At 36.7% G+C, this 27,502-nt stretch overlaps 1 protein-coding gene across 11 annotated transcripts in view; it reads left to right on the top strand.

Annotated features, from left to right (window-relative positions):
• The window catches only part of ZMYM2 (zinc finger MYM-type containing 2), a 92,588-nt gene that overhangs the window by 50,945 nt on the left and 14,141 nt on the right, over nucleotides 1-27,502 (top strand). For all 11 annotated transcript variants that reach the window (XM_054815963.1, XM_054815991.1, XM_054816000.1 and 8 more), the window contains 8 exons: nucleotides 4,112-4,228; nucleotides 4,842-4,992; nucleotides 15,339-15,511; nucleotides 21,426-21,591; nucleotides 22,520-22,554; nucleotides 24,349-24,478; nucleotides 24,649-24,764; nucleotides 25,609-25,780. In XM_054815963.1, the coding sequence (XP_054671938.1) occupies nucleotides 4,112-4,228; nucleotides 4,842-4,992; nucleotides 15,339-15,511; nucleotides 21,426-21,591; nucleotides 22,520-22,554; nucleotides 24,349-24,478; nucleotides 24,649-24,764; nucleotides 25,609-25,780 (1,060 nt within the window). The remainder of the gene's footprint in view (nucleotides 1-4,111; nucleotides 4,229-4,841; nucleotides 4,993-15,338; nucleotides 15,512-21,425; nucleotides 21,592-22,519; nucleotides 22,555-24,348; nucleotides 24,479-24,648; nucleotides 24,765-25,608; nucleotides 25,781-27,502) is intronic.

Below are 27,502 nucleotides of genomic sequence, written 5' to 3'. Positions count from 1 at the left end.
ATCCCTTTTTCTTCCTGTACCTGTTCTTCCTATATGTTTTTCTTTGTAGGGGTTACCCTTCTCAGAACAGAATAACTGCTGTTTCAGGTCTGTGTCTCCCTTCTGCAAAAATTTTCATCATTTTGGTTTACAAATGGGTTGGAATATTTCAATTCCCAATTTGCTTACAGTACTTTAGGGTTGATTGTCATTTTATCTTATGTATAACCTTTTGTTTCTAGCTAACTGTTTTAATGTATTAAAATATTTGAAAGATTCAGTTGAGCTGCTTGTTGTGCAACTTATGTCCATATCTATATTCTTCGTTGTGTGGACAGCTTGCAAGAGCATCCCCCCTTGTAAGAAAGGGGGTAAAAGAGAGAGAATAGCCTGCTTGATGTGATTTTTTTTTTTTTTTCTTCCTTTGGCAATTGGTGGTAGAATAGCATGACTGTATCTTGTCTTCTTTCATGGTCTGTCTTGGGGATGTTATTGCAGAGTTAAGGACAGAACTTTTCCAAAGTTTTGTTGTTTTAAGCCAGTTTTGCTATTGGTATCTTTACTGGGTCAGTTGAAGATCTTGCTCTGAACTTGTCTCTTAAGGATAAATAAATTGCTAATTTATTTATTGCGATGGAGGCTGTAGTACAAGTGTCTTCCCAAAGTTAGCAATTGTGTAAGTGTCTTAAAGTACAAGCTATCTTGCAAAATATGAGTCTCTGCAAAATTTTCAGAAAATTTGTGCTAAAGCTTTGATTTTTATTTATTTTTTTTTTTAATTTATGGATTTATCTGGAGAGTTGTAGGACCAGTATGTGTAAGAAAAAGTACAATATTTTTTTAGCAGGTTGCTCACTCTGGTTATTCACTAATATTGTGTTCTCTTTCACTGTCATTATGGTGTCTGTAAATGTTCTTTGTTACATACCTTGCTTCGCTTTCTCACACACGCACACACATATATTTAAAAGAAGTAGTATGTTGCATGGAGGAAACTTGGCATGTTTGTCACAGAAATACTTTTCCAAATTTGATCATCATAAACATGATTGAAGCTAGAAGGTTTGTGTGTGCATGAATGTAAGGGCGAGTATTTGATGCCTTCACTGTTTAATTTAGTGCCCTTGATTTTGCTTGTGGAGCAGTCCTAGTGGATGATCATCTGTAAAAAATTCTTCATAAGTATTTTCTTCTCTTTTTCACGTTAAGAACAACTTGATTCTTTCAAAGTTATTTTTTTCTCAACTAGGAAAAAAACTACCACAGTCTGGCTGCCTACCTGCCCTTCCACATATACATTTATATACAGAGATGTTTCCACCGTTTGATTTTGTGTTGCTGTGAGCAAGCATAACCCCTCTATGGTTATGCTGCGGTGGCAGGGGCAGACCAGAAGCTGTGCTACTAGGCAGGTCTTCTGAGAAGAGTCCGAGGCTGTGTCTGCCTACCGTTCGTTAGTAATTTGGCAACATAGAGCACTTTGAGGTGGTTGCATTGAAGCCTGAAAAGGGCTTTGCAATGATTTTTTCACTTTGCTTGGCACTTCCCATACTCCTGTTGTTCAGGGCAGGCTCAAGAAAAGTCAGACTGAACATAACTATTCTTGATTGAATTTAAGATATTCAAAAGGACGTATGTATGTGTGTATATACATTATTTCAAAAATATCTTTGATAAAGCACAGCATCATAAAACCTTGTGTTCAGGGGGGTGACCTGTGAAAGATTTTAAGGAATACGTGATCTTTTTGCTGTATTGTTCTTTGTGTGTAATAATGCTCCCAAATAACTCCTAAAGATATTCTCTATTCCAAGCATATTCTAAGTTAGAGGCAAAGCAAGATGATGAAGATACTATGTGCATGTTATCTCGACTCATTAAAACACTATACAGAAGCAGTCCTTACTTGTAAGCAGGATAATACAAACTTTGAAGCATACAAAATCATGTTGTTTTACAACCATCTTGTGCTTGGTTTAGAGCTTTCAGGAATATGAATTCAGTTCTTTACTGATCTCTGTGGGAAAATATTTAGGAGTTTATGATAAAAAACATTAGTTTTGTATTAGAAGCAGTAATGCTTCATTTTTTTTTATCTACGGTTAGATGTAAATATTGTTTAAAACAAGTTTTAAACAGTCTCAAACTCCGTTGTTCTCACATCTCTAGCTTTTGTTAATGTTCACTTACCAGCTCCTTAGACTATGTAGGGCCTGAATTTCTGCCAGAGCAAACAGTTGGGAAAAGAAAGAAAAGAAGCTAACAGTGCCATATGTGAGAAAACAACAGACATGTTTTAACTTGTAGCCCTCACAGTAGAGTGTTTTGGTCCTCTATTTAAGGGTAATTGCAGACATCAAAAAATGCAGTTGTCTTTCATTTGATGAGCAGTTAATATATTTCGTTTTCATTCCTCCCTCTGTCTTCAGTGTTTCTGTACAAGTTGTCACATCTGCTAGTTCTTTAACATTTCCTTCATTCCTGAACTGGAGGTGGTGGGTATACACGCTTCTTGATTTCTTTTTATTTTCAACCAGAACTTCTGGGACTTTCATTGTGCTTACATGACCCATATGGCAGCACGTGTTGAGTGTGGTGTTTGCTTTGGGAGGAAACTTGCAAGTGCAGGAATGCTCAGATTGGACCTTGAACTTAACATGCCTTTGTGGCTTCCATGCTAGTACAAGTCTTCAGCTACTTATTTAGAGTAGCCAAAGTCTAGCAAACCTCCCTCAACCACAGGGACCTTTGCTGGATATAGTGGGAAAAATATGAGAATACTGTATGTGGGCATCAGACTGTGTTAAAGTTTTTATGGGACAGTGGACCGTCAGGATAAAGGTGGCATCTTTTCTCTTGTATATGGCATTTTGTTCTCAGCTCCTGTCCGTGATTGGGAAATGTGCACGACTACATGCACAGAATTACTGCATCTGCATAAAACGATACTGATACTGGCTAGCACTCTGCAGTACTGGTCCATTTAGGAATATCAGTAATCAGTCTCATAATATTTTTTAATTTTTTTTTTTTAGTGTAGGTGAATGTTTAGTAACATGACAGTCTGAAGCAAAGTATCCTGCAATAGAAATGTTTTATATTTTCACTGTTATGAGGTGGAGAGGTGGTAATAAATCTATCTGAAGAGAACTTGTTGTCTTTAAATATATTTTTCTTGTTGCAAAGGGTGTGGGAAAATTTGTTGAGAAGACGAATGTAAGAAATCTGTCCTCTGCTTTCTTGAAGTGTCTGTAATCACTACTGATTCAAATTTTGTCTTGGACGTCAGAAGTGTAATAAACCAACAGTTGTTGCTTGATCTAGAGAACATGAAAAAGACTGTGTTCTGTAGGCATATAAGAACTACTGGAAGACTACAGATACTGTAAAATTGGGTTTTCTGTCTACTGATTGCCTCAGAAATGCATCAAGCAAATTATTCAGTTACAGAATTAAATTCTCATACCTACACATGCAATCTGTAGTATTTTGCTCAATCTGAAAACCCTTAATTGATTAGGGGCTGGCTGTTGAATGATTGCATCTTCCTGCCATAGTGATCGAGGCCAGACAGGACTATTGGCTAGTTTTCTCTTAATCTTGAGTATATGCGGGGTTTCTCACTGAAGGCTGTTTACTTCAGTACTTGTATTTTCGAGTGGCATGTTTAGGTAAGGTGTTGATAATCTGCCTTGGTGAGGTTTGAATTTGAAAATATTTGTTTGTAGGTCTTTGTCTGAACTTCTGTGACCAAAGCTGCGAAATGTATTTATCTGAAAATACATGTTTTGTGATTAACAGGTGTTCGCTTTTGGGAGACTATTTTTTTGGCATTTATAATGACCCTTAAATAACAGTCATTAGAAAGGTAAGGTAAAAGAAATATGACCTAAAGTAATTACGGTGGAAGCAAGGGTAAAGATTCAAGATTGGAAAACCTAACATGACAAGGGAAAAGGAATTAAGGGAAAAGACTAACCTGCTATGCTTTTGCCAGAAATGCTCCTGAGTTTGTTTATAAACTCCCAAATTCTCAAACATTTAATTGAAAAAAAAAAAAAAACAAACCCCACATTTAAAAACTAACTTTCTTTTTTAGTGATGTGTGTATATATGTGTTTATGTTTTTCAGACTCTTAGTGTGCAATCTTCAACAAATGGTCAGTTTGTCTCTCCCAGTGATATTCAACTGAAATGTAATTATTGCAAAAGTTCTTTTTGTTCAAAGCCAGAAGTACTGGAATGGGAGGTAAGGGAGCTTTTGGTGTTCTTTTCAGAATGAAATGTTTAAAAGTTTAAACCTGTAACTCAATACAGTTTTTCTAGATAGCTATTTTATAAGGTATTGAAGCTTAAAAAATAAAGTTGTTAAAATCTACCTGATTCTGTAGAATGTCATTAAACGTCAGTATGGATAAAAGCAGAAGTCTTTGTTCAAAGTAACAAATAAAAAAGCATCTGTGGAATTTAAAGAAAAATGCAATTTCTCAGATCAGCTGTAAGCTTGAAATCTGCTTTCATCTTCAGTTATTGCACGACTATAGATATGATAGATCATTGTTACACTTCTCTACGAACTGAGAGAAGTATCTGAAGAGGATATGCTAAGATCAATTGGCATATTTTCTGTTTAGTATTTTCATATGAAATAATGACTATTTGTAGCACTCACTGTCAGCCTGAGTGGGAGTTGTTAATTTTTAGCATTGGAAGTCATACCCTAACTGTGTGTTTGCACTTTTGCTTACTTTGCATGTTAAAATTGTGTCTTAATAGCAAACTATTATTTAAAGTTGCACTCTCCAGATCTTAAGAATTTATCCATTAACCCTATTTATGATGCTTTGCAACTTTGCATTTAGAACAAAGTGTATCAGTTCTGCAGCAGAGCATGTTCAGATGATTATAAGAAATTGCACTGCATAGTTACATACTGTGAATACTGTCAAGAGGAGAAAACGCTGCATGAGACAGTGAATTTCTCTGGCATCAAAAGACCATTTTGTAGTGAAGGTATGTATGTATTTGGTCTTTCTTAAGGTATTGGTCATTGTAGTTTTACTGCAGTTGACTTACTATGGTAATATTTAATGTTAAAATTTAAGGTAACAACTCATTCTGTTGTACTTGAGGCTGAAACAGAAGTTTCTTCATTATTATTAATGAAGTTCATGTACCTGTTAATTTGTCTGGGCTGCTTTTATGGTCTTTTGTTGAGTTTTTTGCCACTTAAACCAGATTAAGGAAGAGTGGGCAGTACTCTGTATGTATAAATACATAGACATCTGTATGCAGATACATATATACATATGCACAAAAAATTATACATAAATTCTTTTTTTGAAATTTATGCAGCAGAGCCTATACCAACACTGACTGCATTGACGATTACCAAGTTTTCACTTTGATTAGTATTTTCAAAACTTAATATGACAGTGGGAATTCTTTCTACATTGGCTTAGAATGTTTTCTTTTTGAAAATCCAAATCATTAGTCAGGAAAATTATAATGACAGTAATCAACATACATCAACAGGCGAGTTACTGCTTGAATAACCAAACTAAAAAGGAGGCATATAGGCATAGGATTCTTTTAAGTTGCATTAAAATATTGATATAGAAATAGCAAAATACAGTCTTAATAAGAGCATATCCTTTTCACTGCTAGTGAACTGTCCTTTGATACTGCTGTTTAATCTTGATCTTAGAAGTTGAACTACAAGTTTGGATGACCTATTTCTGGAGGATATAATGAATATCTTTTTTTTCTTTAGTTATAACACTTTCAGTATCATTTGATAAACCTTGCTGAAGATTCTCTGCTTTCAAGCAGATTAAACAGCAGATGTGCGAATTTACTTGTAGCAGGATAGTGTTAACCTGGAGAGGGGTGGAACGTGGGGCTGGAGGCAGCCTTCCCTCCACACCCTTCCCTTATAGCTCTGGACTCTGCAATCTTTTGTTTCGGATGAATGGAGTGTGGTGGCTTAAGTTTCTTTGCCATCATTACTTTTTTGTGTTCTGGACTGCAAAGTGATAGCTGGAGAGGGAAGAAGGACAAAGCAAGGCTCAGTTTTACAGTGTATCATTGCAGTGCTGAATAACATTTCTGTGAATAAACAATTCCACAGAATATATTCAAAGACAAGAACAAACTTTTTTTGCCCTGCAGATTACAGTATATGCTGGTATTACTGTGAATACTTGTGACTCCCTCTTTTTAGAGCTTGGTGGCTGTCACAACAAAATCAGTAAGATTCATAATGTGAGCGATGCCATTATTACTACTTCTATAGATATATTTCTGTATGAGGAGGCTTGAAATAAGTGAGGACTTACATTTCCTATTGGAAAATTTGAGGAAGGAAAGAAAGAAAAAACCTCTGTCCTGCATGAATACAGTTACTGAATGGGTGGAATCCATTGTGGGACATCTTAGTGTGGGTCCTGAGTTTGCATGTGTTGGACTGCCAGCTTGAGAGCAAAGATAACCTTTATGAGGATGAATATGCCAAATGTTACCATTAAAATGAGATTTATTGGCTTACTCAGTGGTTCAGATCATCACAGTAATAGAGAGGAGATACTCAAAAGCACCATGAAGTAGAATGTAACTTGAATAAATATGGCACACATCTGTTAGCTGTAGCTAAGGTCTGCTTTGTGATGCATATGAAAAAAGCTATCTCTGTTACCTGATGAAAGTACACTGCTGACCTGGACAGAAGCTCTGTAGAAACAACCCAGACCTTGTATTTTAAAGGATAACCAGTGATTGTCATTGCTGCAGAAATAGTGGAACCCAAGAATTAACAGTGTTTAGATCTGACACGGGGAGGAGAGGGCCAGATCTTTAGATGGACTGAGTGGATGTCAACAAATCAAAGTTCCCTCATCAGAGGTGATAGATTTCCCCCTTTTCCAGACACCCAAATGCCACCAGTTTTTCCTTGATGTTAGAATCTTTTCCCAGAAATATGTCCAACTGTTTGTAAAGTAGAAAAACTAGTAGATGAACCAAATAAACTTGTTGGATGTGGAGGCCATGCTGGTTTTTATATTGCAAACGGTTCAAGAAACTTCACCAACATAGATTTTGTTGAGCATGCAATTATTCTTCACCAGAAGACAATGTGTTATGATTTGAGAAGAAATAACCTAAGGTGTTCAGTCACAAAAGTTATTGGCATTTTTGGAAGAAATTGAACTCTCAAGGGAAAATACTGGAAAACTTCAGGTGTGTATTTATAAAAGAAGGCTCCTACATAAAATCAACAGAAGTTAAACAAGTACTAAAATTTCTGCAAGAGTGCTTATTTGTTCATCTTCAAGCAAACCGATGGGAAGCATATATATATATATGATCAACCACAAATACTCCTTGACTGCTTATGCCTGCCTAGCCAGAGTACTGAAGATGTCATCATTTCTCTGCTCACATACTTCATACCTGAGTTGGTTTTGTTTTGGTTTTGGTTTAGTTTTTTTTTTTTTACACATGCACATACATAAATATTTACACACAACGCTGGCACCCACATTAAAGTCTCTGGGATCAGTATTTTTTTTGCAGTTTCATTCCAACTCTGTTTCTTTATATGTTTCTCTTGAGATATTTAAAAATATATGCAGTGACCAGCTGAAACTTCCATTGCTATAAAGTATAATTAGAACTGACCTATCATTTGTGCTAAAGACGGTTATTAATTCCCTCGTGGAGTACAGTATGTTTTTTCTGTTTCTATCCAAAACTTGGATGCTACATGGAGGATGAACAACCTGAACGGACTAGTTGAAAGAGTTTAATCTGTTCCCCTGGTGCTGAGATTTTGGACGTTAAATTGTCCTGGTGTTTTGCTACTAGAATGCCTCATTCCAAAATACCAGTATCTAAATTAAATAAGATGTATATTGTATATGCTAAAGAAAGAAAATCAAAGTTGCTTGTGGATTTTTGTGTATGTGTAGTTGCATGAGTGACAACTGAGGATAGGCTGTTTTTAATCCTGAGGAAATCCTCAAGTTACCTAGTTTTGGGGTTTTTAATATATAGCCCTTCTGAGGGTCTAGGAGAACAAATCAATCTTTAGCAATCCAGCAATGGAACTATTTTATGATGAGCATCACCATAACTTCTTTTACTTGTAGACTTATTTTGCATTTAATTCATCTTTTCAATAGAACGAAGTGTTACGATTTAAATAGCAGAGGCTTTGTAATAATTTTATAATGTGAATTTTAATAACATTGATTCATATCCAGTAGTCTGCTTCTTGGAAGGAGAAGGTCAGTAAGCTGTGGAGTAGCTCAGTTATCTGATGCTTGGGAGTTGCTTTCAAATGGATAATACAGATAAAGGACAGCTATGACACTAGCAACTGTACTATCATCTTGATAGTATGTTAATAAGTTTCTGGGAATTCTGGATTCTGCAAATTAAACTCAGTGTGAACAATTATGATGTTTCATCTAAGTAGAGATAACCCCTTTTGAAATACTGTAGAGCTGACAAGTGGAAAAAGAAATTTAGGAAACTAAGTGATTTCAGAACTGAGTACATCTAGGAAAGATGTCTATTTAGTTAAAACATTGTAGATTTTAGAGTGACATTTTTCTAACCACTGCTGCGTGGTGGATTGTTCAGTAAAGTATACTATTAAATATTGATTAATTTTTAGATTTATATGAAAACATTACAGATACTGGGAGTAGCCTAAACATGAATGTGTTGAACTTTATACAGGTACTTAAATATGAATGTTTGTTGTGTCTTAACTGGGCAGACACCTAAAACAACCACACAGCCCTTTGCTCAGTCTCCCCCCACTCCCGGTGGGATGGGGGAGAGAATGGAAAAAAACCCCAAACTCGTGGGTTGAGATACAAACAGTTTAATAGGACAGAAAAGGAAGATAATAGTAATAAAACAAGTGATGCATGACACAACTGTTCCCCACCCACTGATCAATAACCAGCTAGTTCCCGAGCTGCAGTGCTCCCCAGCCAACTTACTTTCAGTATATAAGCTGGGGAGATGCCATATGGTATGGAATATCCCTTTGGCTAGTTTGGGTCAGCTGTCCTGGCTGTGTCCCCTCCCAGCTTCTTGTGCACCTCCTGTAGAAGGCTCGTGCCTCCATGCTGGCAGGGCCTGGGAAGCTGAAAAGTCATAGAATCCTAGAATGGTTTGGGTTGGAAAACACAGCACTATACCAGCTACTAGGAAGAAAATTAACTTTATCCCAGCCGAAACCAGGACAATATTCCACAACCAAGGAAGGTATTACATGAAATTCACAGCAATTTGTGTTGTTACTAGAAACATTAACAAACCAGTTTGTTAAAGAGTTGTTTGATACTAAGTGTTGCTAAGAGTTATAGTTGCTGGGCTTCTCTGGTAGGTGGAAAACTGCACTGAGGAGGCTTGGTACACTGGCCCTGCTGAGCTGAGCTGTTGTGTTCCCCTAGGTGAAGGGGGTTGCCATCAAGCCTGCTTGAGCCCCTTCATTCCTGATGTTTGGTTTTGTTATTGTTAAACATGAGAGCTACAGAAACTCTTTAAACACAGCTAGTTTTATAGTTTATGTTATCAACTATTTTTAGAGACACCGATACACCTTTTAAAAATAAAATGTACAGAATTTGGGCTAGCGTACAAAAATTTTTGAAGACAGTAGTTAAGCACCTATTTTTATGAAAAATGTTATGTCAGAATTTACAGCTTCCCAACTGCATGCTACTTTGCAATGGGACCTCATGAAGCTATCAAGGTTTGGGAAGTAGTATAGGATGTAGTTACAGAAAAAAAAAATTGATGTTTAGTACATTTAAAATTTCTTATCACATTTAACTGTTTTGCATAATAAAAATCTTCTGTTACAAGCTCTCAGGTTATCTCCCGAGCTGTTATCTCTCTCTCTGCAGCTCTGAGTGGCCTACTATGTTAAAATAACTTGTGCTTGCTATGGTCCCTTTTCAAGTTTAGCCTACCATGTTAGTTTGATTTTTCTTCTGGCCACATCCTTTGGCAGTGACCCCCTAAGAGAAATTCTAACTTGAAATACCAGTTTCCTTGTGGCTTTCTTTTTAAGGTTTATTTAGTGATGAGTTAGAATATCCTGGCAAAAGGGGACAAATGAAGAGGAAAACATGTCTTAAATACTGTAAAGTCTATGATCTATAAAAATGCCCTTTCACAATTGCAAGAGTCATGTTGTTACTGAGGGAAGGTATTCCTTTGTCAGCAGCTCGGGTTAGTAGAAAAGTAGAAGTCAACTTTGGAGGGATTTTGAGGTGCCTGAGTTATTCTGAGAGAACACAGTCTGCTTTGACTGTTGTGGACAAAAGTTACAATGGGATGTCCCTGTCATCAGTTTGAGCCATGGCAGCTTTTGTTGGAGGACTCTGATTGGCACAGCGCAGTTGTTTGGGCCATGTCGTCTTATTTAGTAGTCTAGTATTAAATCTTTGAGCTGCAGATGACTATTCCAAACAAATTTTGTTACTGTAAAAGCTCAAAGATACTTTTCTGCTGATAAAAATGAGTTAGGGTAAAAAAAAAAAGACAGCACATTCAAATCAGAAAATCCCTTATGAAATACTTAACAGGCTCCCTTGCTGCAGAAGCACCAAATGAAGGCTCTTGGCTATGCTGGAGGAAAGCACAGATCCATGCATTCCAGACAAATGCACATGGAAGAGCTGGAGAGTTGGCTTCTGTGGTATTCCACAAGTGGGAGAGTCTGATTATATAGATGTAGTTTCTGACTAGTGCTTGTTGGATGCATATCTTCTTCAATGACTTGAAAATTTTAACTTGTTAACCTGGATTTTGATACTTCTGGCAGTGCTCTTGTAGTTGAAAAAGTCGAAATACAGAACTATGCTGAGGAAGAGATTATGTGTTTTTCTTCCCTCTGTCTATAGAAGGAGAACATTGATACTATTAAAGTAATATCATTTAAATTTTGAGTTGTGCTGAATCTTGAGATTTTTCATTTATGGAGACCTAATTTCTAACATGGTAAAGAATATCAAGTGAAAACCTGTGCATTGTTTAACTACAGTGGTCCTGGTTAAATTGGCGTTCTTCAGTGTTACTTCCACTGTCGTGTCTTTGGAGAGGTTTGAGACAGGTCTTTAAGCGAAGACAGCATTGGCTGTTGCAGATAAGGGGTCCTGACAATTCAGGGCGCTGACATTATGAGCACAAGAAGAAGAAAGCTTATAAAGATGCTTCTTACTAACCTGAAAGAATAATCAACTTGATAAGAATAAGCAGAAACTGAGTAACTGGATGGGAGTAAAAGGGAGGAGAATGGAAGGAGCTAGGATCTAATATCAGAAAATATCAGGATAAACTGAGGATGTATAAAAGTTGAGTTAAATAATAAAGCAATAAAAGGTTCTTAAGCAAAAGGTAAGGAAGGAATTGGGATGCACAGCCTCTCTGTTACTCAGAGAGGATGGGGTCTATTTTAATGGTAATCCAAGCAGGACACAAAATTGGATGCATTGCATTGTTTTCCTAAGGATAGTGATGTTTATTGTGAAGCCAGAGACAGGGGATGTAGGAATGTGGGTATGGAAGAGGTGGCTATTGCATTCAAATGAATACAGGGGGAGGCAACAGAAGGCAGCAGAAAGAGGTGGATGGAACATAGCTCCAGAAATCTTCAAGACCCAGCTTGTCATGCTACAGACTTCTTGATACCACAGGCTTGTGATGTGATAGGCCTGCTGTTGTTCTTCTCTAGATGAAGTTGTTAAAGGATAACAGTTGAGGTTATTACAGGATGAGACAACAGCAAGTGTTGTGTGTAGCTTGGAGGAGGAGGAAGGTATTCTAGTAAGTACAGCCTTTCAGAGGTAAAAAACTAGTTGCTTTTAGGATGGAACAATTGCATTCTATAAAATATGTTATTCTCTGTGGTAAAAAGATACTGGTGTTGAGAACTTGGGAACTGTTTCTAGTTCAGCATTCCTTTTTCACAGCTGCTCGATGTGTCAATGTCCTGAACTTCCTGAAATTCAAGTAGGTGCTGCTGGTGGAATAGGACAAGGTTCTTAGCTTGCTTGCACTGGGCCTGCAGACAGCCAAGTGAAGAATGTTTCCTACCGGGGATAGCTCTGCAGGGCTGGACCTGGCAGTTCTTGGGACTGCCAAGAGAAAGGAAGCTCTCTTGACCTGGAACATGCCTGAAGTAAAGGTTTGGAGGAACTGCTTATGTCAGTAAACCTGTTTCATTTGTTCAGATGCTTATCCTCTCTCTGCGGTTTATCTGGGAAATGAAAATTCAGGGCTGTTGGAAGAGATAGGTTTTGTGTTGGATTTTGCCTGGAAGCCAGAATTCTAATAGTGTAATTAAGGATATGTTACCTTCATTTAGCAGATACTCGGCTACTTCTTTTTCTGCCTGGTTCAAATTTTGAGTTGGAGATGCTTTGCCTGAAAATGCTCCTTAATGGTATCTCTGAGACAGTTGACTTGCGGGGTGGTCTTCTATTAGAACTTTGCTGAAGAATATAATTGATGACCTGTGTAGCTGGCTAAACTGTCAGGATTTTAGTGTTGATATTGGAAAGATCAAACAACCAGTGCTTTTTGTGTTACTCATCCACAGTGTGCTGTCAGTTAAAACCCACTTCTTGGTCACATCTACAAAGCCATCATGGATGCTGCTGCTCAGTTGATTCAGTATTTACATTGTGAACACCAAGTTGTTTGAGCTCAGAATCTTTTTACTAGATTTCCATACTTCAAGGAAAGTCTTACCATTCCAATCAAAACCATAGCATTATAATAAAAAGTTATATCCTAGATACGTACGGAGTACCAAGGACTTATTTAAAACACATCCTATAAAAAGAAAGGCTTTTTGTTTTCTCTTTGTCTGAAGTGACAAGATCTTGAAGCAACCAAATGTTCCCTGGTCAAGTGGATTAAGTTACATATTACAAAGACATAAAGTATCAGACAAATCTGAAGAATTTTGCTCATGATATGCGGACAGTAAAGCCCGTACTTCTGTTATAGAAGTCTTCAGGGTTGTACCAATCTTGTTTCAACATCTGAAGTTTTATAAAGATGGATTTTCTATCTTCTGTAGAGGCCTCCTTCAGCAAGAAGCCCTGCAGTCTGTGATCTATTAAAAAAAAAAAAAAACAAAACACCATGGTTTTCAGGCATTTGGTCTTAAGGGCTGGAATTTTGGACCTTTTTATCCCCTTACTTAATGTTCACTATTCATTATTTTCCATGAATCACAGAGATGTGGGAGATGTTTGACTGTAGAATGGAAAATTCCTTACCCGATAACTTTTTTTAATCTAACAGCAGTATCTTCAATTTTACTCCCTATAGTTTAGCAGCCAAGAAGAATGTCAACTTTGTCCGTTCCTTTTTATGGACTACTTAGCCAGGTGCACATAGCTTACCTGATTGGTAGTAGAGTACTGTTTCTAATCTATAGTGTTGAAAGGCTGATGCAGCATTGAATGGCTCTTCTAAGGCACAGCTGGAGAGGAGGATACATTGTGGTGCTGAGCTATCTCTGAAATTGTAAAGAAGCAGGAAGAATCTGATGCCCCATACAACAATGAGAGGTACAGCCAGCAGGAAAAAAATACTGGCAAGAAATTTTCAGTGCTTTAATGGGTACTTTTAACTAATAGCTTGCACACGCTACTATCTTCAGGATTATTATTTCCTTCAGAGCAGTGTATTTAACATTCAAATTAGTTGCATTGTAACAATGATTGCTTGATTTGGTGCTTCCTTCTGCACTGCCTGTTTTGTGTGTTAGTAATTTTCTTTATTCTGTTGTTAAAGAATCACACACACAACTGAAAAACCCACAGTTTAAAACTCAGTTATTACCTACAGTATCTTATTTGTACGATATTCTGTAGTTGTCTTGTTTTGACATGGCTAGCAAATCTAATTTGTTAGCAAAGCTTGTAGCATTGCAAGTTAAAACTCTTGCTTTTGGAAGATGCTATCTGCTGCAGCGTCCACTTGCATTCTTGTGCTTTCAGTGATTATTTTAAAATAGTATCTCAGTTTCACGCATACAAAATTCTACCCTAATGGACAACAGCACAAGTCACTTAATTGAAATTACTGAATACATTATAATTAGAGTATTTTTATATTCTGTATGCCAGAGGAAGTACAGCATGTATGTTACATACTGAGTTCCATAACTTACCAGAAGTACAGAAGTCTGTCTGTGTTAGACTGTATGCCCTAGCAGATTGGGCACTCGGAAGGCTTGAGTTCTGGTCTTGGTGGTACTGTGATATTTGGGAGATCATAAAACCAGGTGCAGTACCTTAGATTAAAGGTCTGCGTAGATGTTATCTTGTCCCTCCCTAATATAGACAGTTACTTCATCTTCTCATACTGTACTCTTCTGTAAAATTAGCACAATTACAGAGATATATGGTATATGATTTAGGCATCAGCTGAATAGACACTAGATTTGAGGTAGTTTAAATACATTATATTCTCAAAATAGCCTATGTAATAGCTACGGTATTCATCTTTTAATGCATTTAATAGGTTAGAATGGCTTTTCTAATTTGCTTCAGAGAGGATCAGATTATTGAAGAATATAGCTCTCATGGCAACCTTGAAATTGTGACTGCAGAGCAAATGCAACTGCAAAAAAACCCAACATACCTGATGTAAAAAGAAAAAATAAAAGATTTGTTGCATACAAATCTTATACAAATTTCATACGTAAACTCCTATCATTGCATAATTATTCTCAGTACTGATCATTGCTTACTTTATAGTTATATTTTTTAAGAAACTCCTGAGTTCTTAGATCATCTTGTACTTATTAGTGTTCTTAAATATTAAAGAGTTGTCTTAAGTTGTTTGTTGTATTAATATGAATGAAAGTAGTAATAGAAATAAGTTGATCCTTGAAGATAGGTATTGTTTTAGTGGCTAGTGTTGTCTAGTTTAACATTTCTGCTTGGCATTGCCTGGATAGCTAGCATTCTGAGGATATATAACTGAGCTATGTAATTCCAAGTCAATGCTTTTGCATGGGTTTATATGAAAAGAAAATTATGTAATTTTTCTGACTGTTTATTCAGGGATTTGATAAGCACAGATTCAAGCGTAGTGTTTTGAAAAGGTTGCAGCCATCACATGAAACCACAGAGTTGTGCAGGAAAAGTATTCAGGTAAAAATGTCTTGAAATATAGTCTATTATGCAACCTGAATTTGTCTGAAGCCCCAATTGTTAGCTGTTGTTGTATTCATTTAATTTTCAATATTTAACTCTTAACTGTGATATCTCTCTGTAAAAATTACTTTGTTCCTAATGTTTAAAATCTGTTTCCAGGCTGCAAGCTGCTATATAAACAAGACTTTGCAAGACGGTTAGGACTGAGATGTGTTACTTGTAATTACTGCTCACAGCTGTGCAAAAAGGGAGCAACTAAGGAACTTGATGGTGTAGTGAGAGATTTCTGCAGTGAAGAGTGCTGTAAAAAATTTCAGGACTGGTACTACAAGGCAAGTAACTCAGAATTTTTGACGAGAGCTCCACAGTTAAAAAAACCAAAAATGCACATGTGAGGATATCTCAAGGACTGTGCGGCAAATATGGCTTACTTCAGCAAAGCATTTGCTACACAATAAGCAAATGTATTAATTTCATCATTTGAGTTTTCTTAGATCTTAGAGCAGCATTTTTACCATCTGATTTTATTAATTCATTTGGCAAGGAATTGTTGAGTTACAGAAAAACAAGAAACTCCTATTGTGTATTTGTTACTTTACAATTCCAATTTTTCTCCTCAATTGATACCATAGTTTTCTTGTCAAAACTTCTTAAATGTGTATTCAGAATGTTGAAAACACTGTTAATAGCAACTGGATGATACCTTGAGTTGACTGACAATGAACTAGGTTAGCAGAGTTTTTCTTGTTCCTGTTTTGCCTCCTTTTTTGCCTTTTCCCTTCTCCCACAGTTTGAACTGCAGAGGCTTTGATTGTTCAGTATTTCCCAGTGGAAAGGATGCCAAAGGGAAAAGCAAGACCAAATGGATCTCTAATAAAAGTTTAAATCAAACAGATGGCATCTGTTTCTAAATCTCTGGAAGCTTAACTACCTTGTGAAGCACAACCAACAAAGAGTTCACGTTAAGAGGTTTTTTGGTTTCATTTTTTGAAAGGAAGGTGAAATTGGACTGGGTTTAACCTGCGATTAGTACCATGGATAAAATATGGTGCGAACATCCTGGAAAGCTGCACTGATAATATCAAAACAAGAACTACACTTGTGGATGCAATTGCAAAAAAGACAGTACAAAATTCATCACTTACCAAAACTCTCTACGCAGCCTGGAAGGCAATAAAAAGCTTGAAATGTTAGAGAGCTAGATACAAGTCCTGTAATTCAAGATGATCTACCTACCATAAAAGAACTGAATCTGAAGACATATCTGATATTTTGGAATGGCTAGTTCCAGAAATGTTACAGCCAAACATTGTAAAATCTTTATTTTGCATAATGTATGTAGGGTCCTGTTAGACATTCCTGAAAGAAAACTACTGAAGACTAGAATGTGTTTCTTTTGTCTCATGTGAAAATAGGGTGACAAAGCTTCACTGCAAAGTTCTTAAACTTACTAAAATGTTAACTTCATAGAGTAATACTTAATCTATATGCCTTAAAACTTGGGGTATGGGGTGAAATCAATCCCTGCATATAAAGTGCCTTCTCATAGAGTACCTAATAAAGCTTTGGTGTTCTTTAGAAATCTCTTGTTGATTCAAGAAAGAATATAGTTGGGGGGGGCGTGTACCAAACTAGTTCCATATACATAAACTTCTATGGAAGCTTGTACTTGATTCAGGTTTGAGAACCACTTAAAATCTTGATTTCAGGTTATCTTTCTGATCTGTGGGATAAGGCAATAACTTAATTGATCCATTAAGTCTGCTTAAGAAATGCTGTTGGAACTGTGGTACAGGAAAGTTAGACATGATGCCATGAAAAGGCAATTTAAACAGACTTGCTGGTAACTAGTGACTTTCGATACTTTTGATGATACTGAAGTGTTAGATATTTTTACTTTTTGAATCTTATGCTTGCTAGTGGAACTAGTGTTACATGATGTTGAATTGTTGATTGTCTTTTTTTTTTCTTCCCTCTCCCCCCCATGCTTCTTAGAGCCTTTGCCTAATTCAGTTCTGGTTATAAAAGTTTGGGATTTATTACATGGGGAAGACATGTAATAGGTTTTGGGAAGTTATGTGTTTTGCTAAAATTGGGGGGGGTTTTGTTTGGTTTTTTTGTTGTTTGGTTGGGGTTTTTTACATCCTTGCTGGTAACTTCTCCCTCTTATAAAAGTCACTTCAGATATTTTAGATTTGGTAGTGCATTGTTCTTACCTAGCCATAAATAGATAATGATCAAAATATAGGAAGACAGAATAGATACGGACCCCTCCCCAAATTTGTACTTCATTTGCTGTTTTGTCTGTTAGCTTCTTAAAAGAATAGTTACGTATGTATGAGCTTTGTCTCATTTATGCAATGTCCAGTGTTATTTTGGAGTTCCAATGAATGTATACGTGAAGAGAAATAAGTAATAATAACCTAGTAATGTTTTAACACCAGCATTGTGTTCATTAAACAAGTGTTTGTCTCCATCTTCTTTGTCTACTTTTTTTTATGGACACATATTTCTCATGTAGTATTATATGGAAAACATCTTGACTTTTAAAAATAAATAAGGATTATGGGAGAGCTTCCCTGAATGCCTAAATTCTCTTCTCAAAAAGCCAGAAGAAGGTAGCAATGGTAGAAGCACAACAGACTGTTATCTAGAAGTATTAGAAGCACATCAGACTTATCTAGAATTGTTCTTCATAATTAATATGAGGAATTGAAATGTAGAAGAGTAGTTCAGTCCTAATCATCTGTTGGGTGACAGCTACAGTTACCAGTTGGTGCCGAGTTCTGAGGAAATTTCTACTATATGGTGTCCATGCGACCTCTAAGATGAGAGGTAAAATTTTTGGTGTCTTCAGGTTAGCTCCCAAAGTTATTAGAGTTCCTCCTGTAAACTTCAATTGCATGTCATGATTTGGATGTTGATCTGAAAAATGCCTGGGAAATTTCAATATAAATACTTTAGTAGCAGTGATGTTTGATGACAATTTCAATCATTTGATGCTATTTATGTTAGAGCATTGAAAGTACCTTGAAAAAGAGTATACAGTTCTGAGAAAGGCACAGAAATCTGTTTCTTTAACTATACATTGTGAAACATTGCTGAAAATACTACAGCTGAAGTGCGCTTACAGGTCATTCAAGACTATGGTGGAGTATTGATTAGACTGAGTATGTACGGTGATGACTGTGTATTCAGTGGAGGTCAGGTATCTTCAGCAAAGACTAAGTAGGAAGTGGGCAACTACAGTCTGAGGCATAGAAAAATTATTGTGGCTGGTGAGCTCAGATAGCAACGTCAGCAGTGCTAAAACTTGAAACAACAGAGCCAGCATTAATCTAAATGGTAAAGGCAGCAAGACAACTTTGTGGAATTTCTCTTGTTGGAATTTAGCCATTGTACAGTTAGGCATCTCAATTTCAAGTAGGTACTGTTCCAGAGCAGTTGATCTCCTTTCTCTTATGATCGCTCACGCTCTGGAAACATCTCTTGCTTCCTACTTACTGTGGATTGAACTCAGAATAGACAGCTAAGATTAGGTCAAATTAATACTGGTCCAAATCATTGGAGAACATTAGGAACAGGTCATTGGAGGATTAAAAATGTGAATAAAAGCCCCACATGTGAAAACTTTGTTTTTAAACCAAGTTTGGGGCAAACATTAGTGATTCATACAAGTCACTATGCCCATTTAAACATGTTAAAGTTGGACTTGGGAAAAGAATTGGACCAAAAAGCAATCATGAGTGGCAAAGGAGTTAATGTGCAATTGGAGCACAGAGTTACAGATGGACATTTTGGAAACAGAGATAGAGCAGACTTGAAGGCAGGCATTTTGGAGAATCAATTAATGTATAGTGCCAGTGTCCCAAATGAAAAAAAAAGTGGAAAGGGGAAGGAAGTAAAGAGCAGAAAATCATGAATTCATACTTTTGCTTTGCATTAATTTAACAGTCAGCGAAGTGGGGAGAGCAAGCTGGTGGTAGGAAACTTCAGTGCATGGAAGGGTGTATAATATTGACTGCAAGCATTATTATGGAAATGGTAGAATTATGGTGTAGCAAATAGAATCTTGGGTTGGAAAAGACCTTTAAGATCATCAAGTCCAACTGTTAACCTAGCACTACCAAGTCCACACATGTAGGGATGAGAAGTGAACCTTCCTTATAAAGGAATCTTGGGCTTGCTAAGGAATAGTAATTTCCATGTGGAAGCAAACCAAAATTTTTTCATCTGAATACCTTAGTAGCAGCCCAGGAAAGACAGTAATATGCTTATTCAAAGGCCTAAATGAAAGAGCAGAACCAGGAGAGGGAGAAAACAGTTGCAGGAAGGCTGTAGCAGTTGTATTTGACAAGATTTATCACCTTTTTCTTTCTTTGAAGGAGAGAGAAAATTGAGCAGAAAGTGATGCTTTGATAGTCAAGCAGTGTGCTAGCAGGTCAGAAGAGGTGGGCTTTTCTGTACATGGGTCAGCTGTCATTCTTAATAGTGTTAGGTGGGCTTGAGATTTAAAATTAGAGTGAATTACACTTTTTTTTTTTTCTCTTTTCCTACTGGTAATTCAGCCTTTTGGTGGCTTTGGAAGATGCATTTGCATTAAAGGTGTGAATTCACAGTTTCTCTGAACCGATAAATCTCGGCTCTTTTGGCAACACTCCACACTTCTTCATCTTCCCCACTCTTTTCCAAGAACAAAACTTACTCTTTTGTCCCAGTGAGAACATCTCTGCTGCAAAATGAACTGTGGATCAGCATCAGCAGAAAGTCAAAGTGACAAATGTAACAAAAATTGAGGGAGGATGGGGGTAATGCAGTGCTGTAAGGTCTCTGACCTCATGTACGCTGCAGGTGCATGAGCGCTGCTGCTGAGGAGTACCTGCCCTGCCAGGGGCACCTGGCTCCTGCTGTCACGTGAGCCTGAAGCCACGGCTTTAATCACGCCCAGACACGCTAACACATTTAAAGGGAATATTTAAAAATAATATTTTTTAAAGCTGGTTATACTGTTAGAATCAAGTCTTTCTATCATCTTAAATATTTGAAAATTACAACTGAGAGCTGAATTTCCTACATTGCCAGAGGATGGTGCCGGACTGTTCAAGTACAGAGAAGGAACTCAACGTTTAATTACTTTTTAAATTTGTACTAATTGGCCTTTTGATTTTTTTTTTAGTTGAATGAACTACAATTGGTCCATTATTTATTTATTTATTTTTAGCCATCAGAGCCTTGTGCATAACTGCAATGTTGTGTATGGTTTTACGTATTAATGTTTTATGTTGCATATTATCATAACTTCCCTCTTCCTCTCCTGGCCGTATTACTAGGTTGACTTATTTTGGATTCCTGAGCATCCATAAAGCTTTCATTTTTTTTTAAGGACTGCTTTAGGATGGAGATTGCAAGCAATATCAAGGGGAGCAGTAGCACAAACAATTCTTTGCTTGAAAATCTGAAACTGGGGCTTCCACTGTGCAGATAATAATTTATTGCATGGCTGATTAAATTCAGTGGAATCTATTCTGAAGAAAAACAATGTCTGTCTTAGTGATGTCTCATGAAATTATTATGTAGGCCAGTAACAGATACATTACTTACTAAATGTTTAGCTAGGGGTATGGAAGAACAAAGTTTTGAGTTTTAAGTTACGTGCTAACTAGATTTTGTGGAAACCTCTTTAACTTCAGAGTATTGTTGTTTATAAACCATAGAAGAACTTTGGTTAGCTAAATAATTGGAATCTAAAATTATTGTCAAACTACTAAAATAATGAAAATATAAAAGTTATTTACATTAAAGGGTTCTGATTTGATATATGGAGAAGTGATTCTGTTTGTGACTTCAAACAAAAAAACTACCAAACTTTTTTGGGGAAAAAAACCTCAGCTTGTCCTCGATTCAAGAGAGTCATTAAGGAGTCTCAGTTGCTTTCTGCTCTTGTTTTGCAGAATGCTTCAGTGGAATTAATTAAAATTGATGCCATAAATTTCTTTTTTTTTGCTGACTGTCTAGAAATGAGCAATTTTTAAAGACTTAGTGAAACAAAGCAGATTTGTTCTGGGTATTAACCCCCAGCAAACAATTGAAAATAGCGTAACTATCAGAGAGCCTACATGAGCGAGACGTAACTGTAGTGGTAGTGATTCTTCAGTACTCTTAAAAACATAAGCTTCTAAAATGTAGAAATACTTTTTTTTTTCCCAAGGCTTGTTTAAAAATGTCATAATCTTCCTTTGCATTAAGGCTGCACGATGTGACTGTTGTAAGTCTCAAGGAACTCTCAAAGAGAAAGTGCAGTGGCGTGGCGAAATGAAGCACTTTTGTGACCAGCACTGTTTGCTCCGTTTCTACTGTCAACAAAACGAACCAAATCTGGCAACCCAAAAAGGACCCGAGAACTTACACTATGGTATGTCCTGCTTTATGGCTGCTAAACAGCAAACAAGATGCTTCCTTTAAATGAAAAATGTAAAGCTGCATGAATTATTGATTTGTTGTAATAAACCCTGCTAGAGATTACCCTTTTTTATTTTATCATCAGAGGCATCATTGAGCTGCTTGCTGTTTTTTATCTTAGCTCGCTATTTTATTACTTTTTTGAGAGCTGAAACATTGTCAGGTAATCAAACAGTTTTGTAATCACTTTTAAAAAAACAAATCTTTTTAGGTTAAGCATAATTTTAGTGTTGCATCTTCATGGGGACAGAAAATGTTTTTCGTTGTGCTCTGGTTCGTCATTACTTGCTCTGTGGAAACACTTCTTTTCAAAATGGGTTTTGGTCACAGATAGCAGATAAATGCCCTAGCAATGCAAAAAGAAATTAAATGGAATTAAAAGGAAATAAATGAAATGGAAACTAAATGAGAATGGAATGCAAGTATCTAGATAAGAGGAATATATTGTGGGGTTTTTGTCGTTGGCAATAGGTACCGTGTAAATTTGCTGTTGGGGCTGAATGCATGTTTACATGGGTTAAATGGCAAGTCAGGCAAAGTTTAAATAAATCATCTTTTTAAGTAATTACAGCAACACAGCTTCTCTGCATGGCCATTTTCATATTTGAACATTCTGGTATTTATTTTTCTGAGAGGCTATATTCACATTTGGATGGAGCATTGATTTAGTGTTTGCCTTTGTGTAAGGTCCGATGCCAGAGTAGCAAGGTGCCCATGAAAGAGAAGTCTTGTGTGCAGTTCTCAGCTGCGATACAGCAGTAATAGGTGCTGTTAATTTAATGTTATCCTGATGATAGATGTTGTCTGACTTGCTTATTGAAATTTGCTTTGATTCTGAAAAGGGGGAAAAGTTTTCTAAAAATATTTTCTTATATTTTTAGATCAGGGCTGTCAAACCCCCCGAACAAAAATAACGGTAAGTACATATATTTAACATATCTGTAACTAATTAGATGTATTTAAAATGCGAGATCCTGGTGGCTTAAAGGGATGGTATTAAAAAACCCAAAAAATCAGTATCTTTGAATGATGCTAAGCTAAATTTATGGAGTTTTTTTAGATTTTTCACATTAGTAGTTGAAATTAAATTGTAAAATATTTGTATTTTGTCTTTTCAATGTCTTCTGGGAAAACAAATCATCAGCCATCTATTTTACATCTATAGTGCATGAAAGCCTTGCTTAAAAGTTAATCCACAACCTGTGTGTACCTTATTCACGTGTTTAGACTGATTAGGTGGATTTATTGAGTGTAGAAAGGGAAGAGAATTTCATTGGTCAGTTAGAATATTACGATTGTGTCTCAGCTTTGAAAGGCTGAAAATAAAGCTTCAGATCTTCAGTTGTAATTCCCAAGAGTAGAATACTTGGTGCTCAAGGTCTGGTTGACTTCGCTGCAGGTGATGGAATAGGGAAATGTAACCCTTTGTGGGATTGCTGCCTGGGAGTGCTGGGATCACGAGCAGAGCAGCAGCCTTCGTTTTGAGTTTCAGTTTTTGTCAGCTTGTCAAAAGCATTATTATTAATAATTTTTTCGGTTGGCTTAGTGTATTTTCTTTGAAACTTAGTTTTGTTTTGATTTGTTTGTCGCATGGAAGAACTCAAAGTGCTTATTTTTCCATGAAAAAATTGACTCGCCTTTTTAATGCAAATAGACTTCTGTAAGGTAAATCTTGGATTTAAGTGAAAGTATTTTGATGGCACTATAAAACATATTAATGAAAAAGGAAATAAGATTTTTCAGGTAACTAGAGACATCAGACAAGCTAAACTGTCATGTTAGAAACATCTAGTATTTTATATTTAATAGTTTCCAATGATGTTAATTCAGCCCATACATTTTTAAAGATCATATAAAAGCTGTTTGTGATACAATTTTTTTAATATATTTTAGAAAACATAGGCCTGTTAAGTAGTCTACTGCTGTTCTTAGGACTTGACTATTTTCATATTTAAAAGGAAATGTTGAGCTAGTCTGACTACATGTGACCAAAGAAAAGTGACAGTCTGTTTCTTAAATCAAGTTCTAAAACAGGTGTTAGGGGACAGAAAAAATAATGTCTGGAACAAGAGGGGTTTTACCTGGTGACTGTAAGGATGCAGTTTGAGCGTTCCGTGATGTTCCCAGGTATTTGTTGTCAGCATTGTGGAGCCAGCAGGGGGAGCTCGAAGTTCATACTTTTCATACTTGAGGTATTAAAAAATTGTTGAGAGATAGTATTTTATTTAGAAATACTTTTTTTTTTTTTTAAATGTGATCTTTGGATTGCCGCATAGTTCAAGAAAGTTAGACCTTGAGCCAAAAATTTGTTATGCTACTTGTAGTGAATTCTTTTTACAGCTAAATTATTTTAAAGCAATAAAATAGCTTAAATTGTACTTTCATTTAAACAAGAAAGATAAAAAAGAATACCTTGAGAGTATCTTCAAATAAAAAAAAAAAAAGCAAAATGAGCCAGAAGTTGTTAATGAAAGTGCTAGCCCTGACTGAGCAAAATACAACTGTTACATTCCTGGCAGCAGCAGCTCATTACTAGAAATGTAGGGATAGCTTGCAATTAAAGAATAATAGTTGTTGGTGTTGTGTTGTTGTGAGCTTCCTCTTCAGGATCTCATATATGGAAAGTATCAACTGATACATTAATTCAAGAGCTTTGTGTTGAAATCAGTGTGGTGTAACAGCACTTTCTCTTTTATTTGCTTGTCTGTAGGGCTCAGCACCACCACCTTCTCCAACACCTAACAGAGAAATGAAGAACAAGGCAGTTCTTTGCAAGCCTTTGACAATGACGAAAGCCACATACTGTAAACCTCATATGCAGACAAAGTCATGTCAGACAGGTAACTCTTGAACTGTACTGGAACTACTCATTTCTTCAATGCAGATTTTTTTTAACTGTTACTGTCTTGGAACATATTGCAAATATTCTGATTTTTTTTCCCTAAACTGCAGGTGTAAAATATATTTAAGTACCTGGCAGTGTTTGCCTTTTTCTTTTTTCTTTTAATAGAAGATGATTGGAAAAAAGAGTATGTCCCAGTGCCTATTCCTGTACCCGTCTATGTTCCGGTGCCTATGAACATGTATAGTCAAAATGTTCCTGTTCCTACAACGGTTCCTGTTCCTGTAAGTGAGACTTCAGCTTCATTTTTAAATTGGCATCCATTCACATGCCTGTGTGGGACCACTTTGTGTTGTTGACTGTTCTCATTCTGGTCTATCTAAAGGATTGCAGGATGCTGTAGCACTATTTATTGAAAAAGCATTCGAAATCTGACAGTGGCGCTTAATTCCCTGATTGTTCCTTAGGTCCTATCTGCCAGCTTTCAGTGTGAAAATCTTGTGCTGCTGAACTTTTTAGGAATAGTTCTGAGTGATAGTTTTGAGTTTGCTGAATAAGCGTTAAACAGCGAGATTTTTTCTGGTAGTGGGGAAACTGAAAGGTGGGGTTGGGGAGGGATGGCAGTGTGGGATAAACAGGAGGAAGAAAAGCAAAAAAACAAACCTTGTGCAAGCAAAAGAAAATAACTTTAAGTTAAATTTGTTATCACTTATGTACCAAATCTCATCCAAATGGTGGAAAAAAATGGAATTCCTAAAATTCCATGTCACAAGCAAACCACTAAAACAGGATGCTGACTTGTCCAAACTGTTAGTCTGAAGTTCTAGTCAGACAGGTTAGAAGCTCCAAAGTCCCTTCTGTTCTTACTTTGACCCACTAGATTTTGTCATATTTAGGGTTTTTTTCTGTATCCTTTCCTGCTTTTTCCATCTGTTCTGAATCATTTATATTGAGTTTTTAACCTGTCAACATTTTTTTTTGTTAGCCCACACCGAAGTTATATGTTTCTATTTTGTATTAACTCTTTTAGAAGAGGAGTGTAGTTTGTTTCTGTTTGACTGCTGTAGATACTTTGTTGCAGCATTTTTTTTTTTCTTTCTTAATTACTTTCCCTCCCTGTCTGCATAGGTGCCAGTTCCAGTTTTCCTGCCCACCACTCTGGATAGCAGTGAGAAAATCCTTACAGCAGTAGAAGAGCTGAGGGGAAAAGTGCCCTCAAATCCTCTAGAAACCGAGCTACTGAACTTGTCAGGGATGGTACCTGAACATGGTGGAAAAGATGAAGCTTCTGATGTGGCCAGTGAGTTTCCTACTGAGTTTTTGACTCTTTGGAGTGCTGGGGTGGATATGTGGATGTGTGTGAATCAAGAGAAGGGTCGGGTTTGGGGTTTTTTTCCTCTTAGGGAAAGATTCTTTGAGTACAACAGTGCTATTATTGAGTTCTTCTATTAAGTTGAAATATTAATTATTTAAATATTTTTTAAAAAATCATTTTAGCATATTTGAAATGCAGAAAATTTTCTGAAGTCTGTTGTGTGACTTTGGTGTGCTGTACCAGATCTTTGTCTTTAAAAGCACAGGCATTCCCTTTGCTTCCTCCAGCTCCTTGGCTGATGGCAAGCGGTCATCCAAGATTGCACACGTGTGTTTTCTTCTCAGCGTAACTCAAAACAAGCCCAAACCAATCCATTCTTCCTCCTAGAAAAACTCAAGTCAAAAGTTTAGCAGAAGTGATGTCTGTAGCTGTGTCTCACAGGTGCGAACACAACTTTCTCTGAACAAGGTGGAATGTGACGGGGATCTGATTTCTTTGTAGTAACACTTTAGGCACATTTTACGTTGGGTGTGGGGAAGCAGGGACTATTAAAACTAAGAGAAACATACATTTCACAAGTGGAACTGAGGTCAACAAAACCAGGTGACTTAATGATGCTTTCGCTCTTGATTGATCCTGACCTGCAAGTATCATTTCTTTGAAGATAGTAACGCATCAGCTGATAGATCATTGGGGTTGTGATGCTGAAATGGCTTGTCATCCCACCAGCTCACCTTAAAGGAGAGAACTGTCTGGGACAACTTTTACAGCTGATGATCGAAAAATCCCGTATATCCTGTGATGGTATTTTCACAGCGCACGTATCTCTTTGCCCCTCTTTTCTGGCTCTGCCTGCCAAAATCCTCAAGTCCCTTCTGTATCTTCCTAGGAGAATTTGCTTTCTCTTCCAAAAACTAGATTTTAAGGTTTAAACTAGATTTTAAGGTTTTTCCATGACTCGGTGAAATTTTGGTTTTAAGACATCAACAGATGTCTTAAAGGATGTTGATAAATGACATGAACTTCTGCTTTGTGCCTGGTATATAGGAGGCCAATGGTGCTGCAGTCCCAGAAGGCTTACTGTTTTCCAAACTGCTGCCATTCCCCCACAAAAGCTGGACATTTCTGGTAGTCCTGCAGCATTGTCATTTGCTGTTCCTTGCTCCCTTCTGCTAAGTACAGGTAGCTGAATGAGTAGATGTATGGAATCCAAGCTTGCTCGTTTGCAGAGAACTGCATTTGTAGAAATCTGTCTTTGCCAGAAGTTGGAAAGAGGTCAAGCTTTTGTTTCTGTCTGCCTGCCTTGTTTGCTTTAGGGGATCCCTTTCACAGACTTGAAAGTCTGTTCTGTTGTGGGCAGAATCTTCTAGAAAAATGGTAGTTAGGTCTGTCAAGCTTGTTTGAGTTCTGTGAGTGATTGATATGATCCTGATTTCCCAGTATTTGATTTATTATTTTTTTTATACTAGTGTTTTGCTGATTCATCTTAATGAAGGAGGACAGATGGGCTAGTTAAGTATCCCTTCTGTTTGAAGGAAATCAGATTGGAGAAGTACATCTGAGATCCCAAGAACAACAAAACCTAGGATGGTGATAAGCAGAGCAAGCAGTTTTAGAGCCACTCAGCTTCTAATGTTCTAAATCTGCCCTGTTTTGACTAATCCGTGTGTTGGTTAAAATATGAGGGATTTTCCTTTTTTAAAATGT

The sequence above is a fragment of the Grus americana genome, chromosome 1, assembly GCF_028858705.1.
Source record: "Grus americana isolate bGruAme1 chromosome 1, bGruAme1.mat, whole genome shotgun sequence".
NCBI classification, from domain to species: domain Eukaryota; kingdom Metazoa; phylum Chordata; class Aves; order Gruiformes; family Gruidae; genus Grus; species Grus americana.
The sequence above is the reverse complement of the archived record's forward strand: the minus strand, read 5'-3'. Positions and strand labels throughout refer to the sequence as shown.